General features: G+C 37.2%; 1 protein-coding gene and 1 non-coding gene across 2 annotated transcripts in view; both read right to left on the reverse strand.

Annotated features, from left to right (window-relative positions):
* MRPL3 (mitochondrial ribosomal protein L3) overlaps window positions 1–25795 on the reverse strand; it is a 41291-nt gene extending 15496 nt beyond the window's left edge. The window contains exons 1-6 of the mRNA XM_015132142.3: window positions 25538–25795; window positions 24344–24528; window positions 23231–23322; window positions 21012–21110; window positions 12808–12907; window positions 10535–10595 (exon numbers count right to left, since the gene is read on the reverse strand). Of these exons, the coding sequence (XP_014987628.1) occupies window positions 10535–10595; window positions 12808–12907; window positions 21012–21110; window positions 23231–23322; window positions 24344–24528; window positions 25538–25629 (629 nt within the window). The 5' untranslated portion in view covers window positions 25630–25795. The remainder of the gene's footprint in view (window positions 1–10534; window positions 10596–12807; window positions 12908–21011; window positions 21111–23230; window positions 23323–24343; window positions 24529–25537) is intronic.
* On the reverse strand, window positions 1737–1873 carry LOC114676596 (small nucleolar RNA SNORA58). Its single transcript, XR_003727648.1, has one exon. It is a non-coding gene; the product is annotated as a small nucleolar RNA SNORA58 (small nucleolar RNA).
* Window positions 25796–26285: the final 490 nt, after the last annotated feature.

The following is a 26285-nucleotide window of genomic DNA, read 5'->3' on the forward strand; positions in this document are numbered from 1 at the left end:
AAACTGCTTCTCCTTCTCTCATCTACCATCCACTCTCTGCAATCCATCTTTCTCTCCAATTACTCTTTGGAATTCACTCTGAGGTTAATCCCCAAATCCCTAATCCAAGTCTTTTACTAAAACAGCTTTTTATTTTGGAAGTTTTAAGGAATATTCAGGAGCAGAGAGATTAACTCAATAAATCCCTATGTATCCATCACCCAATGTCAAACAATTACTGACTCAAGGCCCATTTTTTTTTCATCTGTTTCTCTCTCCTGACAACTCCAATAGATTATTGTGAGGCAAACTCCAGATACCCTATCATTTCATTCACAAATATTTCAGTACAGATCTCTAAAAGATAAGAATACTTTTAAAGAACAAAACCACAATACCATTATCATGACCTAAAAAATTTAGTAATTTCTTAACATCAGTGTTTAGATTTCCATAGGCTCTTTTAAAATAGAATCTCTCCACAGGGTTTTCCTCTACCCCTTAACGTCTCATCCCTTTCCATTGTCGTCATTTCCTCCCTATTTTCCTGCTTCCATAATATTCTTTGAGAAATTTCTTTCCTCTTGCTGCCTCTGATTCTCTTCTCACTAAGGTTTAAAAAGAGGGATTGGCAAAATGGCCTGTGCTGGCTGTATGTTTTCATAAATAAAGTTTTATTGGGATAGAGTCATGCACACTAATTTACATATTGCCTATCTCTAATTTAGAGCTGCAATGGCAGAATAAGTTAGTTCTCTCACATGCAAGAGAGAACATAATGTCTGCAAACCTAAGATATTTACTTCCCATTCTTTGAGAAAAAGTTTGTTGACCCCTGAAGCTATTAGTAATAAGCTGGAGCTCCACAACCTTGCACTCTGGCAAGAATTCTGCTACGATCCCATTCTACAGATGTACCAACCATATCCAATTGGAAGTACCTCAGCCATTCACTTACAGTGTTTCCAAAACAAACCAAACATCCCTCTTTCTTCAAGTTATCCTTCACAGCCACTAGAGCAAAATTCCCAAGGTGGTAATCTAATCAAATAAATTTGTACTCTGCTTTAAGAAACAAAAACAAGCAAACAAACTTAGATGGTTCCCCAGTAATATTTTTAGGTTAGAATATATAAGGCTTTTTATAACTGGATGCAACCTGACTTCCAAACATTGAAAAATCTTAGTCATAGCAGATTACTCCATAAGTCCCTAAATAAGCCACTCTTCCATGCCTTTGTTCATTTTGTTCCCTCTGCCTCAAATACCCTTTGTACTATGTTGTCCATCTTTCCACTATTGTCATGAAAAAACAACCAAGTATTTATTATCAAGTTGCAGCACCTGTAAAACATTCGGTTTTTTTTTTTTTTTTTTTTTTTTTTGAGACAGACTCTCACTCTGTTTACCAGGCTGGATGGAGTACAGTGGTGTGATCTTGGCTCACTGCAACCCCCGCCTCCCAGGTTCAAGCAATTCTCATGCCTCAGCCTCCCAAGCAGCACCTGCCACCACGGCCAATTTTTTGTCTTTTTAGTAGAGATGAAGTTTCGCTATGTTGGTCAGGCTGGTCTCAAACTCCTGGCCTCGAGTGATCTGTCCACTCTGGCTTCCCAAAGTGCTGGGATTACGGGTGTAAGTCACTATGCCCAGCCCAAAATATCTGATTTTTATTTTTTAAAAATCAAAATCCATACTCTAAGCAGAGGTTTTTCAATTAGAACCATTTCCAAATTGTTTTCTTTTTTTCTTCAGGGAAATGTTTAGAGCCCTGCAATTTATCCAGCCACTGATAAAGCTGGTTAGAGCTGGCAGGAACTCCAAATTATTCTTGCATACACTGTCCCCCCTGCCTGGCCATGAGCACAGTCAGGCAAGGTCTACTAGTATGCCCTCCAAATTAACTTTCTCTCTTTATGCTGTAAGATGTTTAAGCGACTTGTACATATATCACTCAAAACACCAGTAACTGTGTACCAAATGGAAAAAGGACACTTGACTTCTTTAAGAATACACCAAAATCGGGCTACATTTTTAAAATTTAATAAACAGAAGTGGGAGTGGGAAGGTGAAGAAATTACTGGTTTAAAAATCAGCTTCTCTGTTATGGTAAAATGGAGATTCACAGGAAAATGGAGATTCACCTGCGTTTCTAGCTAAAATCAAGACTGAGCTGAAACGAACCACTAAAACAGATCAGAATTAAGATGAAATCTTTTAACTGTGATACAGTATTACTGAATATAAAAGCAAAATGTCTAAATCAACATCAAAAGAAATTCTGGTAGGCTATACTACTTTATTATGCTTTAGATTCAAACTATCCAAATGTTCTTAGTTTTAAAACAAACAAAAAATTCCAATAAACAAAAAAGAACAATTTTTGCCAAAATATATTACACGTATATAAAAGGCTTATTAGCCAGTTGACAATCTCCCTCAGGATTAGCTTTTAACTCATGATGAACTAATATGGCACAAACATTTTAATCTTTTACTATAGCTTCTCCTCATTTCAGCAAACTTCCCCAGATGTTTCCTACTTACTTCCATTTCCACATAGCATCTTTACTGAAGATCCCTGTAAAGTGTGGGAGTCAATTTCTACCCAATTCAGTGTTGCTGTCTAAACCTACTTGATTAGTGACCAACAGCTGCTGAGCCCACAAGTCAGTTCCAGTTGCTTTGTGTTCCATTCACATATAGTTAGAAAGTGGCATGGAGTATCGGTATAGCTGTAACTCTTGAGGACAAATTTGTGACAGCATGACCTGAAATGCAGGTATATGATTTCTGTCTAAAAACCATAAACCTCCCATCAATATCTGGGAACATTTTTATCAACAAGAGTGCGAGGAGTGCACTGCTTATGGCTTTTCTGACATCAAATCTAGCTCATTTAATAGTACAAACAGCCAAATGTGCAATGATTCCTTCAATTTCCCAACTGCACTAAATAAACCCAGAACACCACATTTGCTGTCCTGGGCATCTTTGTTCTTCTCATAAAAGAAAACACAAATAAACAATTCTACAATATCATGAAAGGACATATATTTTCTGAAGGTCTTCAGCCATATAATGTTCTTCAACAGATTAGAAAGCCATATTGTCATGAGCTATGAATCTACTGTCGTGTATTATTTCTTCATTAGTGCAGATAAGGGTGAGTTACGCCACTTCGAAAACTGAGGAATTATTTTTTGGAAATAGATTTTTAGAATTGAAAGAAACCTTAGAAACCATTTAGCCTCAGACCCTCAGGTTAAAGATAACAAAATCCCCACAAGTTAAGCCACTTGCCCAAAATCAAATTGCTGGTAAATGGAAGCATCTAGCCACGCTTTCAACCCAGGTCATAGTGCCTCTCAAGAAACAGATTAGAAGAAAAATATTAAAATATTCCAGCAAATCAGAGAGGCATGAAGGCATTTCAAGGGCATCCTCATTACTCTGTAAATTCCAGATACAACAGATAGTATGTGATCTTAAAATTATCTAGAGTGTTTTGTAAAGCTACTACTTCGTTACATAAAATATAAAGTAAGGCAAAACTTAATGTATTAGAAAACACGAGAATTGAATTCCTAATAATGTCATGTTTTCTATTCATTTCGAAAGATATTTTCTATTCAGGAAAACACAGATCTTTCTTTTTAAAATTGAAACAAATTACAAAGCAGCAACATTAATAATAGTGATAGTAGCTAATACTTCTGAGCATTTACTTATTATGTGCCAGGCTTTGATCTAAGAGCTTTCTATGCACTGTCATTCAATCTTTGTAATATGGGTATTAAGTACATTTACAATTATTCTTATGTTAAAAATGAAGCAGCAAAGAGATTAAGAAAGTTATCTAGGTCACAGAGCTACTGAAAGGCCCATGCTTTTAGCCACCACCCTAGATTGCCTCTTATTAGGCCTTAATTTTGCTGAGCTTGAGTAAAAACGTGCTGCTTTGTAAATAGGGAGGCAATTATAGATGACCACTAATAAAATTTTTAACCCAACAAAACAACTAAATAAAACCCCAAGACACCGCTCTCCAACCACACATTCATTCTGACTGATTTAAGAGGGGGTAATTTTTACAAAGATTATTTCTCTCTATAGTTTAATCACTCATCTTGAAAATTGTTTCACTGATACATTAAAAACACACTGCTTTGAATAACTTGTACATAAAGTTACTTGTTGAAAATGAAATAAAATTGAAAATACACAGGACAGCACAGCAATTGTATCGCGAAGGAGCACATACCTTGCTTTCTCCTTCCAGAGTTTACAACCAACATCTATCAGTTAGAACAATGAGCTTGTGGGCAGAGTTTCTGACAGTGTGTAGACACTCCACTCAACAGTGTACTGGGCTAGGTATAGAGCCCACAAAGTCCTTACTCTTTTAAGAACCCATGTTGACAGTTTAAACACTTTTAAGACTTTGATAGGCAACATACTTCTTTACACATTTTGGTATCTGAATGAAAGAATCCAAACTAACTGAATCTCAGTAAATGTGCCAAGGTGCTCCAATACCTAATCTCCTCCACCCCACTCCCCTTAATTTTTATTACTGGCCAGGTGCGATGGCTCACACCTGTAATCCCAGCACTTTGGGAGGCTGAGGCAAGCGGATCACAAGGTCAGGAGATCGAGACCATCCTGGCTAAAACGGTGAAACTCCGTCTCTACTAAAAATACAAAAAATTAGCCAGGCATGGTGGCGGGCGCCTGTAGTCCCAGCTCCTCGGGAGGCTGAGGCAGGAGAATGGCGTGAAGCCGGGAGGCGGAGCTTGCAGTGAGCCGAGATCACGCCACTGCACTCCAGCCTGGGCAACAGAGCAAGACTCCGTCTCAAGAAAAAAAAAAAACCAAAAAACCAAAATGTATTACTAATGATAACATTATCAAGTAGTTATTTTTCTGTTTTGAGAGCCGAAGGTAACGAGAATTTAAAAGGGCAATGACAACTTTAAAGTAGTAAGATTATTCCTGAAAATATGAGTTGTTTTAATCAGCCCAGACTTGTAGACAAGATTTTTAAATTATCCTTTCAGAAAGAAAAAGGTATTTTAAGTACCTGAAGTCTTCTGACTTCAAATTTTAAGTAAGTAAATAAATTACAGATAACCAGAAGAAAAATTACTTCAGGTATGCACTGTCATGAATTCAAAGATCAACAAGACACCCAGCAGGAAGTTCTCTCCATGCTATTATGACTGCATCACTACCATCTCTGTCCTTCAAGTCATTTCAGGCAGATACTAACACTGCTCCCTAAACACAGCAGAATGCATCTTTAGTTTTCTTTTTATTTGTTCTTTGTTTCATTCTTCTCTCATTTCTCCTTTTTTTTTTTTTTTACAAGTTATAATAAGCACCACTAGAATTCAACAGAAAAAAAATGGGCTAAACATCCTATGCTGAGGGTACAATTAACAGTCATACCTCAGCTTACTCACTATCTATGCATTATCTATAGTTGTTCCCTCTTCAAAACTGAGACTGAAAGAATGGGAAAATGTTAGACTCTAAACCATCATCTATTAAAAGTTACAATGGAATATAATTGCTACCATAGAACAAGAACATAAACTTTAAAAATGTACCCAGGGTAGGGGCAGGGAGAAAAGACATCATGATACATGCTCTTTTAAAGATTTTATTTGGAATGAATTACATAAACTGCCATATTTCAAAGACTGGGCTTCATTATCTATTGATAGTATAATAAAACTATGTAAAAATGTTCTGCTAGGGAGTTCTACTTATTAGATGTAAAAATCTTCCTCATACAATCTAAATAAATTTGTCTTCTACCATCCTTTTGATGAAGAACTACTTCTGGTGTTGGTGAGATTGTAAACTAGTTCAACCATTATGGAAAACAGTATGGCGATTCCTCAAGGATCTAGAACTAGAAATACCATATGACCCAGCCATCCCATTACTGGGTATATATCCAAAGGATTATAAATCATGCTGCTATAAAGACACATGCACACATATGTTTATTGCGGCACTATTCACAATAGCAAAGACTTGGAATCAACCCAAATGTCCATCAGTGACAGACTGGATTAAGAAAATGTGGCATATATACACCATGGAATACTATGCAGCCATAAAAAAGGATGAATTTGTGTCCTTTGTAGGGACATGGATGCAGCTGGAAACCATCATTCTCAGCAAACTATGGCAAGAACAGAAAACCAAACACCGCATGTTCTCACTCATAGGTGGGAACTGAACAATGAGATCACTTGGACTCGGGAAGGGGAACATCATACACTGGGGTCTATCACGGGGAGCGGGAAGGGGGAGGGATTGCATTAGGAGTTATACCTGATGTAAATGACGAGTTGATGGGTGCTGACGAGTTGATGGGTGCAGCACGCCAACATGGCACAAGTATACATATGTAACAAACCTACATGTTATGTACATGTACCCTAGAACTTAAAGTATAATAATAAAAAAAAAGTAAAAATTAAAATGAATTCTGGTAAATTATATATTCACCTCACACCCTAACGTGACACTGGTAAATTTACCTGTTTATCTAGAGAATTATAACCAACATCAGTATAGGTAAACACAATGTATCTTTCAAGTAAGCAAGTTTCCTAATGCAATTTTATTTTAAAAGGAACACTTAAAAATTGTAAGTATATCTTCAAGAAGCTTTACTGTTGGTTACTGGCCACTTTTTAGAAAACTGTCTGCAGACAATTTCATTCCTGAGGTAGACAGATTCTACTAACACTATTTTCTTGAAATGTAGATAGTGTTTGTTCCTTTAAAAAAATTTTTTCGTTATTTCTAAAGTACATTTAACTCAGCAATTAAAGTTGAAGGTATAAGGTGAAAAACATTGAAATCTAGTACTAAAAATATAAGTGAAGATTAGTAATTAAAATATAATTATTACAACATGATAAACATTAAAAAATCAGGGATTGAGATTTTTCTCTTTTCTAATGAAGAGATAATGAAGCTAATTACTAAACAGACTAGTTTTCAGTTTTATGCTAACTAAAATGTAACAGGCCCACTTTCATTGGCAATGTTATTTTAATTACATTAAACTAGCTTGCTTTTAAACAGATGTTTATATGTTATAATTCAAGCAGAATTAAGGAAAGAAAGGCATTCTGAATTCTGTGCTAGGTAGAAGAGTGAGGAGGAAAAGTGGGTTAACTGATGAGCTTCTATTTTCCAGTCCAGTGGTTCTCAATGTGTGTTCCTGGACCAGCAGCATCTATATCACCTGGAAACTTGGTAGAAATGCAAATTCTCAGGTATTAACCCCAGATCGACAGAATCAGAAGCTCCGTGGGTAGGGTCCATCAATCTGTGCTCAACTAAACCTCCAGGAGATTATAAAGCCCACTCAAGGATCAGAACCACTGCTCCAGCCTATAAATCCATGTCCTTTCATCACTCCCTTAACCATGGCACTGCACGTATTTTCCCCTAGTGTTCACACTTGTAAGAGGATTAATATCCAGAAGATAGTGCCCAAAAGTTCCAAAATGCATTAAGGAAAGAAGATAGAGGAGTTTAAAAGGAAAAAAAAAGTTAAGCAAATGCATGCACATGCATGTGTACATGTACACACATATAACACAGGGAAGTCAGTGGCAGAGAGAAGACAGAAAAGGCAATGGCAACTAGGGCTGTATGCAGCTGGGAATACAACGCTGCACTCAAAGGAAACTCAAAACAGTTTCAGATGAGAAGGACAACGAATCCTATAAATTTACAAGCATTTAAAATTAAAAGCACCTTACAGCAATAATAACATGTCAGCTACAAGAGCTATAGTTACTGGTAACATTTAGCAAAAGGTCAAATAAAGTCCAATTCATTCTCATGTAAGTAATAAATACCTCATGAAGGTATGCACACACACATGCAAGGAAAATCCTGCCCCACTGTTAATACAGTTAAACTTTTTGTACTGTGGCCCATATAATAGTGGTGATCTTCTCAAATGGAGGTCCTCACTTCTCCAGAGCTGACTGTCGACTACTTTAAATTCCAGGGCTGGTTATTCCCCCAACTCTTATAAGCTATTTAATCCTGAAGCTGGTGCGTGGCTATACACAATCTTGTTTTCTATGAAAATGATCTTATGAAAAAGAAAAAAAAGTTTTCCTCTTTTACTTTATGCTTACAAGAAGGCAGCTAAAGTTTTAAAAATCACTTTAAAGAAGCCAAGGAAACCAAACAGAAGCATATGAGATGAAAGCACTTACTGAAGATAGGCATTTGAAAAGCCAGGCTCTAATCCAAGTTAGTCACAAGTCCAGCCACAAGGCAAATGTTAACAAAGGCCTCTGACTTTGCATGGTTTCTTAGAATATTCCATATATTGTATAAAATACACAATGGAATTCACACAACATTAACTGTGTATAAATTAACAAAATTACTATGTGGCATTTTATATGCAATAATTCAAAAATTAACAAGCAAAATAATCTGATTTACAACACAGATATTTCTCCAAGTAACCAAATCAAAGCTTTTAAAGCTCCAATATTTTGAGTTCTTGCCAAAGGAAAGCAAACAGAGTTTCCAAGGAACCAGCGATTTCAGGGGTTCTTGTAACTAGGAACAAGTTCATGATAATCAGCAAGCAGGAAAAAAAAGGAGGACAGGTTTACAATCTCTCTAAAAAGAAGTCTCACCTTGCTACCAATCTATCCCACATTTCATTTCTAAATAGCGAAATGAAGGTTATTAAAGCAGCCAGCAGCTTTTGCAATGGCCTATATTTGAAACTAGGAAGACTGCATCTTAACTGTATGAAGGAAAGTGATATTAGCTCTTGTCCAGTTGCTTTTGATAAAAGGTGCTCTGGTTCAGTCTCTGTGATTACAAACCTATCCCAGAGCACCTGTAAACAATGGCATATTTTTCAGAGGGTTCCTAGTCAGAATAATCCCTGCAGAATTATCATGCAACAAAAAGGAGAAAACTGAGGCATCAAAAGAAATGAAATTATCATTTATGTTGAAGAAACAAACATCTGATCTTTGACAAACCTGACAAAAACAAGAAATGGGGAAAGGATTCCCTATTTAATAAATGGTGCTGCGAAAACTGGCTAGCCATATGTAGAGAGCTGAAACTGGATCCCTTCCTTACACTTTATACAAAAATTAATTCAAGATGGATTAAAGACTTAAATGTTGGACCTAAAACCATAAAAATCCTAGAAGAAAACCTAGGCGATACCATTCAGGACACAGGCATGGGCAAGGACTTCATGACTAAAACACCAAAAGCAATGGCAACAAAAGCCAAAACAGACAAACGGGATCTAATTAAACTAAAGAGCTTTGGCATGGCAAAAGAAACTACCATGAGAGTGAACACGCAACCTACAGAATAGGAGAAAATTTTTGCAATCTACCCATCTGACAAAGGGCTAATATCCAGAATCTACAAAGAACTCAGACAAATGTACAAGAGAAAAACAACCCCATCAAAAAGTGGGCAAAGGATATGAACAGACACTTCTCAAAAGAAGACATTTATGCAGCCAACAGATACATGAAAAAATGCTCATCATCACTGGTCATCAGAGAAATGCAAATCAAAACCACAATGAGATACCATCTCACACCAGTTAGAATGGCGATCCTTAAAAAGTCAGGAAACAACAGGTGCTGGAGAGGATGTGGAGAAATAGGAACACTTTTACACTATTGGTAGGAGTGTAAACTAGTTCAACCATTGTAGAAGACAGTGTGGTGATTCCTCAAGGATCTAGAACTAGAAATACCATTTGACCCAGCAATCCCATTACTGGATATATATCCAAAGGATTATAAATCACGCTGCTATAAAGACACATGCACACATATGTTTACTGCGGCACTATTCACAATAGCAAAGATGTACAACCAACCCAAATTTCCATCAATGATAGACTGCATTAAGAAAATGTGGTACATACACACCATGGAATACTATGCAGCAGCCATAAAAAAGGATGAGTTCATGTCCTTTGCAGGGACATGGAAGCTGGAAACCATCATTCTCAGCAAACTATCACAAGGACAGAAAACCAAACACTGCATGTTCTCACTCATAGGTGGGAACTGAACAATGACAACACTTGGACACAGGGCGGGGAACATCACACACCACACCCTGTTAGGGGTGGGGGGTTGGGGGAGAGATAGCATTAGGAGAAATACCTAATGTAAATGATGAGTTGGTGGGTGCAGCAAACTAACATGGCACATGTATACCTATGTATCAAAACTGCATGTTGTGCACATGTACCCTAGAACTTAAAGTATAATAAAAAAACAAATAAATAAAAAGCTATAACCTGATATGAACAGTTTACATACAATTAATTTGGCACAATTTAAAAACCAATATCATAGGTAGCATTAAAGATTTGAATTCAGAATGAAAAATATATTTATCCTTTATTCACTGACTTGAAAGACTGCACTTCTTTCACTTACTCTGCTCTCTTTTAATAGATGAAAACAAAAGGAAAAGAGAACTTGCTATAAGGACCTACGTTTTGGCTGTGACATCCACATACTGTCCTGGACGAAAGTGAGCAGCATAAAGAGGAGTGCCTTTATGAAAAGAAAATGAAAAATCAATATGAAATTTGACAGCACAGAAACAACTTTATGCAACATAAACTATATCCAGGAAGGCTTTGAGCTATCTGATTTCAAAATGGTAAAAGATTCTCTTCTGCAATTAGAAACATCCAAACAACGAAATTATTCAACAAACATGTCTTTTGACTGACTTCACAGAGACCAAAAGTGGTGCTGTTTGAAATGAGTGATTCCCATGACAACACAGTGTTCTTGCTGTCAAACACATAAATTTGATGATTCTTGGTTGTTTTAGTGAATAACTGTATATTAAATTAAGATATATTTCTTGTTTTCACATTGGGAAAACAAAAAGAATAACTAAAAATTGTTGGGGCTTCATTAAATATCTTGTACCCACTGGACAAACAGGAAAACAATTACTTGAACCCAAGTCCCTCATATGGTGGGTATGTATGACATCTATACAAAGCCTCTACATATCAGATTTTGGGTGAACTCCTCATTGTACCAATAAAACACAGTTCTCTAGTTCATGCTTAGATATTTAGAATAGCAAAAAACTGCCTTTATAGATACTCTTAATTTTATATAGAAACGTTTACAAAACCAGTTGTATGTAAATAAAGTCTTACTTTAAATGTACTTTGGAAACGTTATTTTAAAAGTTTTTAAATTTTGTGATGAATCAAAGCCCTTCATAATATTGTTTACATAAACTTGAAACTAACATTGAAGAGAACTATTTGGCAATTAATTAGCAAACATTTACAGGGCACTTACAAATACGTGCAGCTAGAAGTTCAAGAATGTAAGACACGGCCCCTGACAGCAAGACATTTATTATCTTGGTAAAGAATAAACATTAACATCATCAAGTAAGATATACTTTTTTAAATGGCAGAAACCACTGTAGTAGAGAATGTGACTGAAAGTTTATTATAGTTATAGTTTATTTAATACAAGCAGCAAAGTGCTGTAGGATTTCGGGGGGGACCTCCTTTAAGTTACAACCCAACCTGGATTTACATAGGCAGAGAAAAACGTTGAATGAAGAAAATAGAGATTTAATCATTCCACACTGTCTACATATTATCAAAACATCACACTGCATCCCATAAATGTATATAATTATGTCAATCAAAATAGTATTAATTTTTTAAAAAGAAATTAAAAGTGACCTTTTATGAGGTTGAACTGCTGATTTTTGACCATTTTGGATGCCAAAAAACAATTTTATATGATTTGAGCTACAGCAAAAGTTAATGTGGGCTTACTTTTATCTTTATCATAGAGTTTAAGAAAGTTAGATGTGTTAATACCAAAGAGAATATTAAAAAGTGCTTCAGAACTGTCTATACAACAAATATTTTAGAACCATCCCTTTATATTTAAAGTAGTTCCATTATAAACCATTCTAATACACAATGACCCAAGTACCTCTACTAATTTTTATATTTAATTCCATTTACCTTGCCTTAAAATTGCAAAATTTTAACTTCAAAGAATACTTTTAATTCTACCTTATATCAAGGCTGACCATGTCACACGAATAAAAGCCTACTGCAACTGTATTTTACTTAAAGCAGTTTAGTTCAGATATTAAATACCAAATCCTAAAACAGCATTCTACTGTCCTCTTGTCAGAACTCAAGTTCAGAGATCAGGGAGCTTTTCTGAAGTTCAGACATCAAAATGTTATATTTTGCTAACCATATGAGCCAATATAATCATATGCCAAATCTTTACTCTTTGACATTTCATGGATTAGGAAAAATATCTTGGAATTTTTAAGTAAGAATCTTTACATTGAGGTGCTATGGTCAGTCCCTTCCATTGTTATATTTTCTCCAGTTCTTCTATCTAAGCAAGAGCCTGGCTATTTTTCATGAATGCCAGCCTATGACCAATGATCTTTGAATTTTAAAAGTTACCGTATTTCTTTGAGGTGGCTTTTTCAAATGTTAAACTCTCTCTATATTAAAAACAAAAGTGTTCCTCTCTCACAGAAAGCAAAGAGTTCTCTACAGGTTTTTCCACTTTAAAAAAAAAAAAAAAAAAAAAGGCTTGTTTGTTCCTAGTGATTAAATCAGATACAGTTTTGTATTTAAAAGTAAGTGAGACTTTGCATTTTAGATGTAGCTTTATTGAAAGGGCTGACATTAAACAAATTGCATATTTGGGTATTTTTACCTCCCTCCTCTCCCCGACCTCAAATTACCTGGTTTAATTGCAGCATTATCTGTTATATTAAAGATTTTAACTGTCTGTTTTGGCGGCAATCCAAGTTCTCGGTAAAATTCCAATACGGGTGTAGCTTTCTAGAGGAAAAACAGCACATACAAGTAATACATTGAATACTCAAAGTGGAATTGAATGCATAGAGATCTAAATCGAGTTATTAGCACCCCAGAAAATAAATCAAAGCATACTTTATTCCTTAATGAACAAAGGGCACCCAATTCCCCTTATTTAAGGGAGGTGAGATTTATAGCTATATTTTATCACATCTCTGTGAATAATCTTACTACTTAGATTCCAACCATGTACATAGTGTTCACATATAGTACACTGGGAAAGACCTCTGTTCTGCAGGAAAACAAAGAGTTGTGCTCATTTTTAAATTCTGACCAGAGACTGACTGAATTAAGAACCCAAACCCCAAAAAATCAACTCTCTGCCTATTCTGCACTTATTCTGAACTGGAAGAAAACACGGTATGTTACATTTAAATGTTATGACCACCAACTTCAGAATCTCAAATGTGGCCAGGTTATATCTACAGATACCTAAACATCTCTGGTTAAATCATTTTCACACTCTATAAGGAAACTAAGTCACATCCTTTTCTAAAATCCTCACCACTGTTTCCTCTTCCTCCCTTTGAGCTGATCAAATAAAAGAATTAAGAGAACTTCTCCATGCTCTTACCAAATCAAATTGTCTATACCAGTACTTGTATATTAACAGTAGTATCCTCCCACCCCACTCTAGGTTACCCATGAGATGCACATGGAGAGCTTCTAGAAAATGCCAATGGCAAGGGCCCTCTGCTTAGAGATTATAACTTCACTGTCTAGTGTGGGGTCTAGGCATTGCTCATTTTCAAGCACCTCACATGATTTCTATGTCAAATTGGGGCTGGAAATCAGCTGATAGATAAGCTGTCCATATTTTTATTAAAAGCAACAATTCACACCCCTTCGTACCTATTCAATGGTTCCCTCCTGAGACTGTCCCCACTCTCTTCTAAGAAATCTTCATTTTTCTACCCTTTCTACTGGAACTTCCTATCACTATATATAACATGTCACAAAAATTCACATATTAAAACCAACTTTTTCTTGACCACATATTCTTTAGCTAATTTTTCTGTTCCCCCTTACAGCAAAGCTCCTGGAAAGACTTGCCAAGTCTACTTTCTCTCCTCCCATTCTGTGAACCCAGTTTAATCAGGCGCTTTCAGCCCCCAGAACTCAATGGAAAGTGCTTATCATTCACCAAGGATCTCCATACAGTCAACCACACTGGTTGATACTCATTTTACTGAATCTACCAGCAATGCTTAACACAGGTGACCACTCTCTCCACAAAACACTTTCTCTTGGCTTCCAGTTACTACTCCCTCGATTCTCATATATGTGAATGACTGCACATTTCTAACTTCAATTCCAAATTCTACTCTGAACTATAAATTCCTATGTCCAACTGCCAAGCCATTATCTCCAATGTGATATAGAAACTTAAGCTTAACGTGTCTAAAACTGAACTCCCTTAACCAAGCCTGCCCTTCCCTGGCCTTCGTCCAAATCTCAATTAAAAAGGTAACTCCCACAATGCTGCTGTTTAGGCCAAAAATCTTATAGTCACCCTTGATTCTTTTCTTCTTCACATTTCACGTCCCATTCATCAGCAATTCCTCCAGACTATTTAAAAATACAGCCCACACCAACCACTTTCCACCCCATCCCAAGGTCAACCTCATCCACTATCTTCTGCCTGGATTATTTCAATAGCCTCCTAACTGGTCTCCAACATTCCACACTCCTGACTCTCTAGTCTGTTCTCAATTCACAGGCTGGCATTATCATTTTAAAACTCAAGCCATATCATATATCTACAGTGGCTTCTACTTCTTGCAGAATCCAGTCCTAAGTCCTTACCATAGTTTAAAAGGTTCTACACAATCTGACCTCATCTTTTACTCTCCTCCTGACTCAGCCTGCTTCAGAAAAAAATGCACTCCCTTATTGGCCCAAGAACACATTACACACTGGCCTCAAGACCTTTGCACATCCTATTGCCTCTGTCTAGAATGCTTTTCTGCCATATTTTTGCATGACTGGCTCCCTTACTTATTCAGGTAGCCATAAGAATATCAACTTACCTTGTCTAATTACTCAATCTGAAATAGCACCATTTTTTGTCACTTATCAACCCCTCAGCCTACTTTTATTTTATTAAAGTATATTATTTTTATTAATACCAGTTATTTAAGCATACCAGGAAGCTTCCGAGAAAAATCCTTTACATTTTTAGTATTATCCTTCAAAGCATTTATCTCCATGTGTTATGATACACATTTTTTACTGTTTCTATGTCTTCTATGATAGCAGTACCTAACCTTTTCGGTACCAGGGACTGGTTTCACGGAAGACCATTTTTCCACAGATCAGTGGAGGCAGCAGGAGGGACGGTTTCAGAATGAAAACTGTTCCACCTCAGATTATCAGGCATTGGAGTCTCATAAGGAGTATGCAACCTAGATCCCTCACATGCACAGCTCACAAGAGGGTTTGTGCTCCGTAAGAATCTAGTGCTGCCACTGATCTGACTGACAGGAGGTAGAGCTCAGGTGGTAACTAATGCTCACTCTCCTGCCGTTCACCTCCTGCTGTGCAGTCCAGTTCCTAACAGGCCACAGAGCAGTCCACAGTCCGGGGGTTGGGGATCCCTGTTCTATGTAAGGACCTCCCCATTTCACCCCCAAACCTACCCAAATGTAAGCTTCTTGAAAGCAGACACTTGCTTTAGTTGCTGCTATATCCCCAGCTCCTGGTAGATCCTGCTGTCTGCTCTCCACTCCTGCCTTCTGTCCTGCTATTGTAAACATCACTACAACCAGTGTCATTAAAAACAAAACCTATAGACATCTTATTTTCTTGTAACTCCTGGGTCTTCCCCCCCACCTTAATTCTTAAGACTCGATATAGATTGCTATAGGACTTACAAAAAAGTTATGCCACTTTTTATTTCCTGATGTGAAGAGGGCCTCTTTCATTACAATATACAACATAGTACATCTATTTTCCTGCTGTTCCCTCTCCCTCAACTTTCCAACCATAAATGAAGACCCTGCAGGCCCCCAATGGCTATTGTACTCTATGTATGCTTACCTGTATCTGTCTGCACCACTCTCTTCAGCTGTGATCTCCTCCCTACCCTGCATCTCTAAAGCTTCAAAGCTGAGGAAGAGGGAACAGCAGGTAGATGTATCCGCGTTGGTTTTATTCTGGCGAAGAGGCACTCTTCACACTGGGAAATATAAGTACATGTCTCCAGTACTAAATTCAGTTATATTTCCTATCCAGATCCCTCTCTGAGCAGCCTTACCAGAGCACATTGCTCCTCTGTCTATACCAACACTAGACACTGGAATATATCTCAATTATTGTCCATATCACCAAACACTTATCTACTCAAATGTTGGTCAGCATGCTGACCTGTGAGCACCGGGATGGTAAACGCCGTTTTTATTCATCTGTGTCTCTAACTTTACAGCTAAGCACAGTGGCAGGTTAGACAATAAAGAAGTGGGCTAAATGAACAATGAAAAGAAACAGAAGATAAATGACAGGCATCCATCTGGGTATAAAGTTTGCCTAACTCCTCCCACTTTTCTACTCTTCTGCTGCATCAGTTCTTGGAACACAACGTTACTGTGTTTGTGGCCTCAATCTTCAGTTCTAGTTACTGTAAAAGTACAGGCCTAAAAGATACATCATGACTTGCTCTGAGGATGAACAAATCAGCAAGAAACTACTATAAAACCAAACCAATAGTAACTTATAATTTAAAAAACAAGAATAGCAGCAACTGAAAAACCCTAATCAACTCAAGATGACACTGATAATAACAAAGTATCCTTCCCCGAAATTCCAATGAAGTGCCTGCATAGTCAGACTTGTTTGTAGAATATATGAATACTCAGCAAACTTTAGTTACCTGTTCAGTTTAAAATGTAAACCGTTAGTACCCCTTTATAACTTACTCAGTTGCCTATCGTTGACATGAAATTGGGTGGCACTGGCTTGTAAGCACAGAAGTTTAATTTTTGGATCAGTCTACAACTTACTAGGAATCTCCCTGGAGCTCTCCAGTAGAGCCATACAACAAATGCTGAGAAGCTCTACTTTGATGTCCACTGAAGACTGTTTTATACCTTATAGAGTTCTCTCAAGAAGCTATCCTTTCCTCCACAAGAGTGATACCACAAATTCATTCCAATCATTCTCTATTATTTTATTTCCTACATGCTGAAATTAACACTAACAACCAACACCACTATTATCAAGTACCCTGCTTTTCATCTTCAATCATACTCACTTCTGCAACAAGTACAAACACAAAATTTTCATTTAACAGTATGGTTCCCTGAAATTATTTTCCTGATGTATAAAATTCAGATTAATTAAATGTTAGAATCAAGTTTATTTTTGACATTCACATATTCCACATGATTTTAAAAGCATATTATTTTGTTAATGTCAGCTTTTTAAGCATATCTGGAAGTTTCTGAGGAAAATCCTTTACTATTTTAGTAATACAAAACAGACAATATAAACATCTCAACCTAAGTAACTTTGTAGACTAAACCATAAATAGAACTAAGGTAAAACATACTTCTTGATTATCATCCAATTTCACTAATAAACACTTTTTTATTTTAAAATAAAAAATCAAAATATTATAAAATTAGGTCTCAGTCAGGAGGAAAACCAAATGCTGAAGTAGACTTAAAACCAGAAGCAGTGTGAAAGACTTTTTTTTTTCAAATTTCTAAATAAGTAAATGATTTCAAAAGGCAATTTAAAAGACTGACAGTATTGTCACACTTGGATAATCCCATCTATGAGGTTGCATTCTTTTCCCCCACTTCAAAGTTCTCTGCAATTATCCTTCCCACAATGAAAATACCTCTCCTCCTAAGATGAATTGATTTAATCAATGTTGAAGGCCATTTAACCTCCTCATTCAAAAACACTATGTACCGCATCAGTTTTTATTTATAATAAGGTACAAAATAAAAAGGCAACATAGTCTAATTTCTGGGAGGCATAAAATCTTTACAGATGAAAAGAAAACAGTTCTAACACTATTATAAATAAAAGTGATTTAATTAATTTCCAAATGTTTAGATATATGAAATTTTATATTCATAGGTCTTCATTTTTTAAAAAATCCTCTAAAATCAATCTATTTGCAATTTTTCTTGAGAGCTATAATATGAAGTCTGTATACATTTAGTTTCAAAAATCTTTGTTTTCAAACAAAAATGCTGTATTTACAAATAATTCTAAAACTTCATTTCCACATTTCATTTTGAAGAAAGGTCAGTTTATAGACAAAGCTTTTTTCTTGATATTGTAATAAATGTCATCTGGACTTAGAAATTTTGTATCTTGAAGAAATTTTGTATCTTGAAGAAAGAAGGGCCTTTGCAGTACTTTCTATGCTAGAGAAGTGAAGTTTTCAAAGTTTATGTAAATTAAGTGGGTCAAAATCCAGAACATTAGAACATAACATCCAAATCACCCTGCTGTGCTATGTAACCACTGAAGAGAATAAAGCTATCGGAATAAGCTAAAGAGAAAAAAATGTGTGAACAGCCTCGACTATGAAATGCAGTACCTATCATTTCTGTAATATTTTTAATTATTAGTACTGTTACAGTAATACTATTAGTATTACTTTCATAAAATTTTGATTATAACACATCTTCATCACTAAGTAAAATAGAATAAATTGAGCTCCCATGTACTTTTTTTCTCCAAACTTTTTTTTTCTTGAGAAGTAAAATATTCCGAGAACCAATGTGAGACTTTCAGAACTGGAAGAGAATTTAGAGACCATCAAGTACTATTCCTTGTTTTTATGGGTAAGAAAACAGATGTTCAAAAGGCGAGTAAGGGGGACCTAAAGGTAGAAATCAGGATTAGAACTCAACTCTTCTGATCCCACATCACTTATTCTCTCGCCACCTCATATTTCAGGGGAAGCAATCTTCACAGACCTGCTGGGGCAGAAGGGATTACCCTAGCATGCTTGATTTACAAATATCAAGGCCATGAAGTCATCAATCTACAAAACTGGTAATGAAAATGAAGATGATGACGCTAGTCATTACAAAAACCCAGAAGTACAATCAAGTAGAAAACAGTGGCATCTATCAAACCAAAGATTTACTCATATGAAGGCTGGTACATATTAATACATTTTTAAAAAGTCAAACACTTGATTTTTTAAAAAAGTTCCCATAAATATCTCATTGTACGCTATAATTACTATGGAGTTATTTGAAGCCCGAGTCTGTTAGTCAATAAATTGTTAAAAATAGCAGGAGAGATATTATTACAAAGTTGTAAAGAAAAATAAATGGTCTATGCTACCATAATACTCAAAAATAGCTAACTTCTCTAACACGAAACAAAATAAACCATGTCACAGATTTCAATGATATCCACCACCACTTATTGACTAATCAGTATTTCTCACCATTTATAGAACTATGATTTTGTGAACATCTCAAACATCTCTTTCCTCCAAAGCTTCCCTCTTCCTTGTTCCTGTCCCAGAGTATGTCATCAGCACTGACCTACCTGTGTCCTCCCACCCAGTCCTTTCCAATTCCTGCCCCTTCCAATCTCAATGCAACTGCCTTGCTTCTAAAGGCTCTTATCAACTCTCCCCTGATCTCTTAAAACAATCTCCTAAAGTCTTTCCTCCTGCTAGATTTTTAAAATCTTAGATAATTAATTTAACAATTTGAACAAGTTACCTAAAGAATTCAGAAAGCACCTCAAAGTCCATAGGATGAAGTCTAAACCTCACACTACCTTGATAGCTGCAGCTTCACCACCCTCCCCACGCTGGCCTGGCCTGCACACTAAAATGCAGCCACATTACACTTCTCTTCCCAAGAACACATGCTCTTCCATGTTGTCTCTGCTTCTGCAGAGGCCATTCTTTCTGGAATGCCTCTAACACCTATTTTCCTTTCTATTCTCCTCCTTGTGAAACCTCCAGGGATTTTCCCTGGCAGAATTGGCTGTCACTGGTTCTGTGCTCCTTGGATTTATAATATTGTACTGAGATGGCTGGTTTATTTGTGTAACTTCCTCACTAGCTTATGCGCTCCCAGGGGGCAGATATCAAGACACACTTAAATAAGGCTCTGGAGTCTGTCACTCTACCTCTTACCAGTGGGTGACTTTGAATGAGTTAGTTAACTGCGTTAGCCTCAGAGGCTGAAAAGTTTACATAAAGTAACAAATGAAAAAGGCGTAATGCTTATGCATGTGGCATGTAATAAATGTTCAATAAAAGTTAACTATGATAAGAAAATAGAGTAGTTAGTAGGCACACAATAAACAACTGATAGTTTTGAGAGTCAGAGATTATAGGTTGTATCCTAACTTCTGCCTTGTTCATTTCATAAACAATTTACAATGGAAAAAAAGTTTGTCTTAGAGATAAGTAATATGTTCTAGTAAACCTAAACATGTTTAGTGAAAGCCATCACCATTTTGAGAAAGGTTTTCTGGTTTTAGTTATTCAATACAGATACTCACTAGGCAGTTTTCCAAACTATAAACTCAGTACTCTACTTAAAAAAAAAAAATGTTTTATTAAAAAAATGTGATTTGGGTTCTTATATAGCTTTCTCCTAAACACTGAAAGCTCCTTCTAGAATACACAAAATTAATTCCCACGTGCTCCTGGTGTCAAGTGTTAAGACAACTTTCCATAGGAAGAAAGTGAAATGAAACATAAAACAATAGCAAAATAACAAAATCTACTGAGTGTCTGTTATATTCCAGGCACATTTGAAAAACCTAATTTAATCCATGTGATAAACCTATTAGGTAAGTAGTATTTTTATTCCCATTGTACGGATATACAAACACTACAGCTTACAGAGGTAAAAGTACTTGTTCCAGATACAGGGGGAGGTATTAGAACAAACTCAAGAGTCTCCAAGACTCCTGGGAAAAATGGTTGTACCAGACTGCCTCCCCCAAATACACAACTTTCCTCACAAACAAATGCAAGTTTGTGGCTGTGGAACAATCTCAAAACATAAACTCATCCAGATTTGAAACTGATGAAAAATGCAGTATTCTAGCTATGAAAATACATCCTTACACGAAAACGTGATACAGTTTTTCCTCCTACAGACAGGGCTGCCGTTTTTCCATTATGGTTTTCCTTTGAAGTATACTTTAGGACATGGCAGTCTTGTACCTAAAAAAACAAACATAAAAAAACTAAGCATGTGCCAATACATATTTTAACATTGCAAACCAGCCACATTGAGACCTTAGGACAAACAGGAATTCCCTACAGTTACTTACCTCATCTTTCCTCTAACACCAACCACAATCTCAAAAACATAAAATTTTTTTTAAAAAAATGATTAAATACACACTTTGGGAGGCCGAGGCAGGCAGATCACGAGGTCAGGAGATCGAGACCATCCTGGCTAACACGGTGAAACCCCATCTCTACTAAAAATACAAAAAATTAGCCAGGCGTGGTGGGGGGGCGCCTGTAGTCCCAGCAACTTGGGAGGCTAAAGCAGGAGAATGGCGAGAAGCTGGGAGGCGGAGCTTGCAGTAAGCCAAGATTGCACCACTGCACTTCAGCCTGGGCAACAGAGCGAGACTCCATCTCAAAAAAATAAAAAATAAAATGAATTTAAACAAAATATACATGCAACCACTACCCAGCTCAAAAGTAGAATCCCAAAAGCCCGTGTGTGTCTCTTCCCAGTCACCTCCTCATCTTTTTACTCTAGAGCAGGAGTACTCGAAAATATGGTCACCAGCCAAGCAGTGTCAGGATCCCCTGGGAACTTTTAATACAGATGCAGATTCTCAGGCCTCAATCCAGACCTACTGAATCAGAATCTTTGTGTTTTATAAGACCTCTATGTGATTCTGAGGTTCACTAAAGTTTGAGAAGCACTGCCCTAGAAATAACTGTTGACATTTATGGTAGCCATTTACTTTTCATTGTAATTACTATTTTGGAAAGTATTGCTTAACAATGTATTTAGATTTGCCTGCTTTAAACTTTATATAAATGGAATCAGATTTTAGGTACTCTTCCATGTCTTACTTCACTTATTTGTAAGGTTCATCTATATTGTGTGTAGCTCTATTCTGTTCACTTTCATTGCTGTACAACATTTCATTATGTGAAAATAACATGATTTGTTTACCTGTTCTACTGTGGACAGAGACTTGGGTTATTTCTAGTTTGCTGGGATTAAGTGTGATGATGCTGCTCAAGTTTTCTAGTAATACTTGGAAGCGGAATTGCTAGACTACAAGGCTTACCCGTCTTAATTTTGCCACATAATGCTAAAGTGTTTTCCAAAATGGTTTTGTACCAATTTACAATCCCACCAGCCATTCCTGAAAGTCCCCTGCCCCCACCAGTTTCCTCAGAGTTCACAAAACTACCGTCTTATACTTGGTCATTCAGAGCCAATAATAATGAGAAAAGGATCTATAGACTCTTTGTGCCTTATTAGCACTCTAAGCACTTAGATGCATGAGCTCGTACTTTACATCACCTGTATCATTACTTGCCTAAGACTAAGCCCCAAGGATCAACTGAGTTGTTCAAAGTGATTTGGGGAGTGATGATCACTTACCAGTATCTTTCTATAATAATAATAATAACAACAACAATAATAATGATAAAGACAATAGTAGCTTATAGTGGACACACAACATTGTTTCAAGTGCCTGACATTTATCATCTTGTGCAATCTACACAATAACCCTTTGAGGTAGGTCACAATTATTTCTTTTACAGAATAGAGTATCTTTTACAGATGAGGCACAGTGCTCCAAGAACACACTAGTAAGTGGCAGAATCAGGACTGCAACTCAGGTATTCTGGTCTCAGGACCCACATTCTTACCCATTAGACTACAGCTTATCTTAGTGAACAAAATGCAGCCTCACCAGACAAGAGTATTATATTCTGTTAGCAAAAAGATCAAAACTGTAATTTGGAGTTGAAAGAATTCCATAAAAGAAAACAAAATGGGACTGAGATGTTTTTCCGATTATAAAGTAAACAAGGGGATCTGTAAAAGGATAGGTTATACTTAAAAAAAGAAATTCATTGTTCTGGTTATCCAAATACCAGTATCAGAAGGCCATTGCTCAGGCAAGGGTGAGGGCATTCCTGAAACCACCATAAGTTCTTTAATACTATTTATGTTCAACATTACCCCTTTCTTCACCATACAGTTCCATGTTTCAGGATACAAATAGTTCTTGTTAAGGTTTGCACAAACAGCTCTTGAAACACATAGATATCTCTTACACCTTCTGTTTCTTTCTTACCTGAAGTAATGTGACCACGTGCTTTTCACCATCCTTGGTCCATAAAGGCATCATGCCCAGTTTCAAGGCAATAAGGCCAACTCTAAAGGAACCTGGCAATTAAAACCAAAGCAATGTGAATTAAAGCTTTTGCAACGCTCGCCAACATGATGAAATCGTTTTTCCTAAAGTCAAGTTTCAGTATGAGGAGCAGGCACAAAAGAAATATGCCAATATATTCAGAGTAAAATAGGACTGTTCTTTACAGACCTAAGTGCCTTCAACCATGCCTGGCATGACATATTGGGGCTCAATAAATATTTGTAAAATGAACAAACATAAATACATGAAATAAAGAAAATACATAAGTTAGATATATTCTGGTTTTAAAATAATGGCATTCATACAGGGCATGATAAATCCATCATTTTGCTTTCCTAGTATCAATTCTTACCCAACTTTATTCATTAGAAAACATCTATTACTCAGACTCTGAGAAGATAGCTGAGGCTATAGAGATGTCAAAACTGGTCATATATTGCTAAAATATGTACGTCTACAACAAGACACTTAGATTCTTTGCATAAACTGGTAAAGTTGCCTCATTCAGAAGTTCTGATAACCAATTCAACTGTCACAATAAACCCTAACCAGGGACCACACACTTAATAGAAAAGGCCTTATTCCTCTTGGTCTGGCCACACATGGGTTTAGCATCTTTCTAGACACCAAGAGGTGATTCAGGGGTTATGCTTTCCAAATCTACAGTGCTACAACATCCCAACTGAACATCCATGCAACACATTACAACTTATATCACACTCTTCCAGCCTTTCTTTCCTGACTTATATTCTTTTTAGCTGAAGTAAACAAGAGAATGTATGCAGAATGATTCTCCCTTCACCTATAAAACAGCTTCTCAAGGAGGTCTTTATTATCATCAGGCATTCACTAAAACTAGACTAGGAGGTTGGAAATAAACTTGCAAAACAAACCACAATAAAACAGACAGACACAGCACATGAAAAATAAATTAAAGAAATGATAAATTTATCAAGCAGTCACTATGATTTTAAATGTGTCCAGCCACACAGCAATTAGGAAAAGAGAGCTCATCAAATACAAAATAATCACCTGGTTCCCAAGGATGTATAGGCCATGGTTCATCTTTCAGAGGACATAGTTTACTTGCTAATTGGGCTTTATCTTCATCAGAGACCAACTGCTTAATGAATGGGACATTTTCTTCAGAAAGATGCTCATCCCACCACGTACCACTCTTTCCATGAATACTTCTAACAAAAAGCCAGATGTGTGTTCTATAAAAAGAAAAAATAAAACCAAACCACAATTTTAAAACTTCCTCCATTTAATATAGAAAAGGGAAGTCACAAATTGGAAAGTGCAGTCAGGGCCTTAGGAAAGGGCTTAGATTCTGTATACTTTTTTTTCATGTCTCCAACCTTTTCTTCATCCCCACATTCCTTCGGATAAGGCTCGCATTTAAACTGTTTGTCGTTACCCTGGAGAAAAAAAATTCATTTTCTCCTCGCAGATAAACAGATTCCCAAAAAAACAGTCCTACCTATAGACATGAGAAGCCACTAACCCATTTGGACGTGTACCTTAATAGTTATACATTCAGTGGAGGTGGCAGAAGGTGGCATGCTGATGTTTGTCTAATAAGCTCACCTCCTCCCTGCAATAGCATGGCCTAGGTTCAGGGAAGTAAAGAAACTGGGTGTGCAAAGTTAAAAGATCCACAAAAGGCATGATCTCTGAACAGGTGCACGTACCAAGAAAGACCTTAGTGGGTGGAGGTCAGGAAGAAGGGGTGTAATTCTTGCATGGAGGGTCAGAACAGAAGTAAAGCTTTTTGCAGTCTACTCTCCTTTGTAGTCAGGTAAATTCAGGTTAGATTCCCAATTTTCTACTTATTAGTTGAGTGACTTTGAGCAAATTAACTCACCTCTCTAACCTTCAGTTTTAACTGTAATCTTTATGATAGTAGTTTGCTCCCGTGAGGCTACATAAGGCACCTCATACACTTAGCAGAGCGCTCAGTACCTGGCAAACGCTCAGTAATTGTAAGATATCATTGCTGTTAATAGCGTTCGCTGCTAGGGGCTGGCTCATAAGCGTTTTTAAAAAACCACCACTTTAATCCCCTTACAACGTGCTTCCTTAGGTTAACGGCCCTTATTCTTCTGTGTCCCACGTCTGAACAGAGCCCCTTCCTCCTGCACCCACGGGAGGCCCAACTGCACCAGGCCATTCCACTGCTCCAGGACGCGGCTGTGCAAGCAGGACACCCTCACACCTTCCTACCTGTTCCCTGGGCCAAAGGCAGCACCCAGGCCGTCCCCGACTCGACCCAGCACCTGGGCGCCGACCTGGGTCAGCAGCCTCCAACCCGGCATGGATTAGCCCGGGAAGACTCGACTCACGACTTCCGGGCGCCCCGCCGCTCTGCTTTCAGAGCGTCCCCACGCCACCGCCACGTGGACGCAGCAGCCGTGGGGAAGTCGTCGCAAGGGTCGCCGGAACGGTCTACGGCCGTTTGCCCTCCGCGACGGAAAGAAAGCCGCCGGACCCACTTCCGGTGCGTTTTACAATGAACTCCGGGCACTGGAATCGCTCTCAGGAAACTATAGTTCCGCTTCCACCGTTGTCCTGCTTTGGATTTGAGTTGGAGTAGGTACGGGTGGGCGGGGACTGAGTCGCCTCCCCAGGGGTAAAATAAAGGGGATGTTCAGAGTTTAAACTTTAGAATAATAAGGACAGACTTCCTGAGGACGCTAAGAAAAATGAAAACACTTCTATATAGTGCCCGTTGTGGGACAACTCATTATGCTAAGCAGCGCTTGATAATCTTATATTTGTTAATCATAAAAAACGGTCCTGAAAGGAAGTAGTTATTTTTGTATTATAAATGAGGAAACTAACTCAGAATTTAAGTGCTGGTCCGAAACAACACATCTGGCAGAGAAGCAGAGTTGGCACTGAAACAGGGTTGGCATGTGTTAGCAATAGACTACAGCCATAGAAATGATGTATGACTTCCAGGGCTGGATCA

The sequence above is a fragment of the Macaca mulatta genome, chromosome 2 (assembly GCF_049350105.2).
Source record: "Macaca mulatta isolate MMU2019108-1 chromosome 2, T2T-MMU8v2.0, whole genome shotgun sequence".
NCBI classification, from domain to species: domain Eukaryota; kingdom Metazoa; phylum Chordata; class Mammalia; order Primates; family Cercopithecidae; genus Macaca; species Macaca mulatta.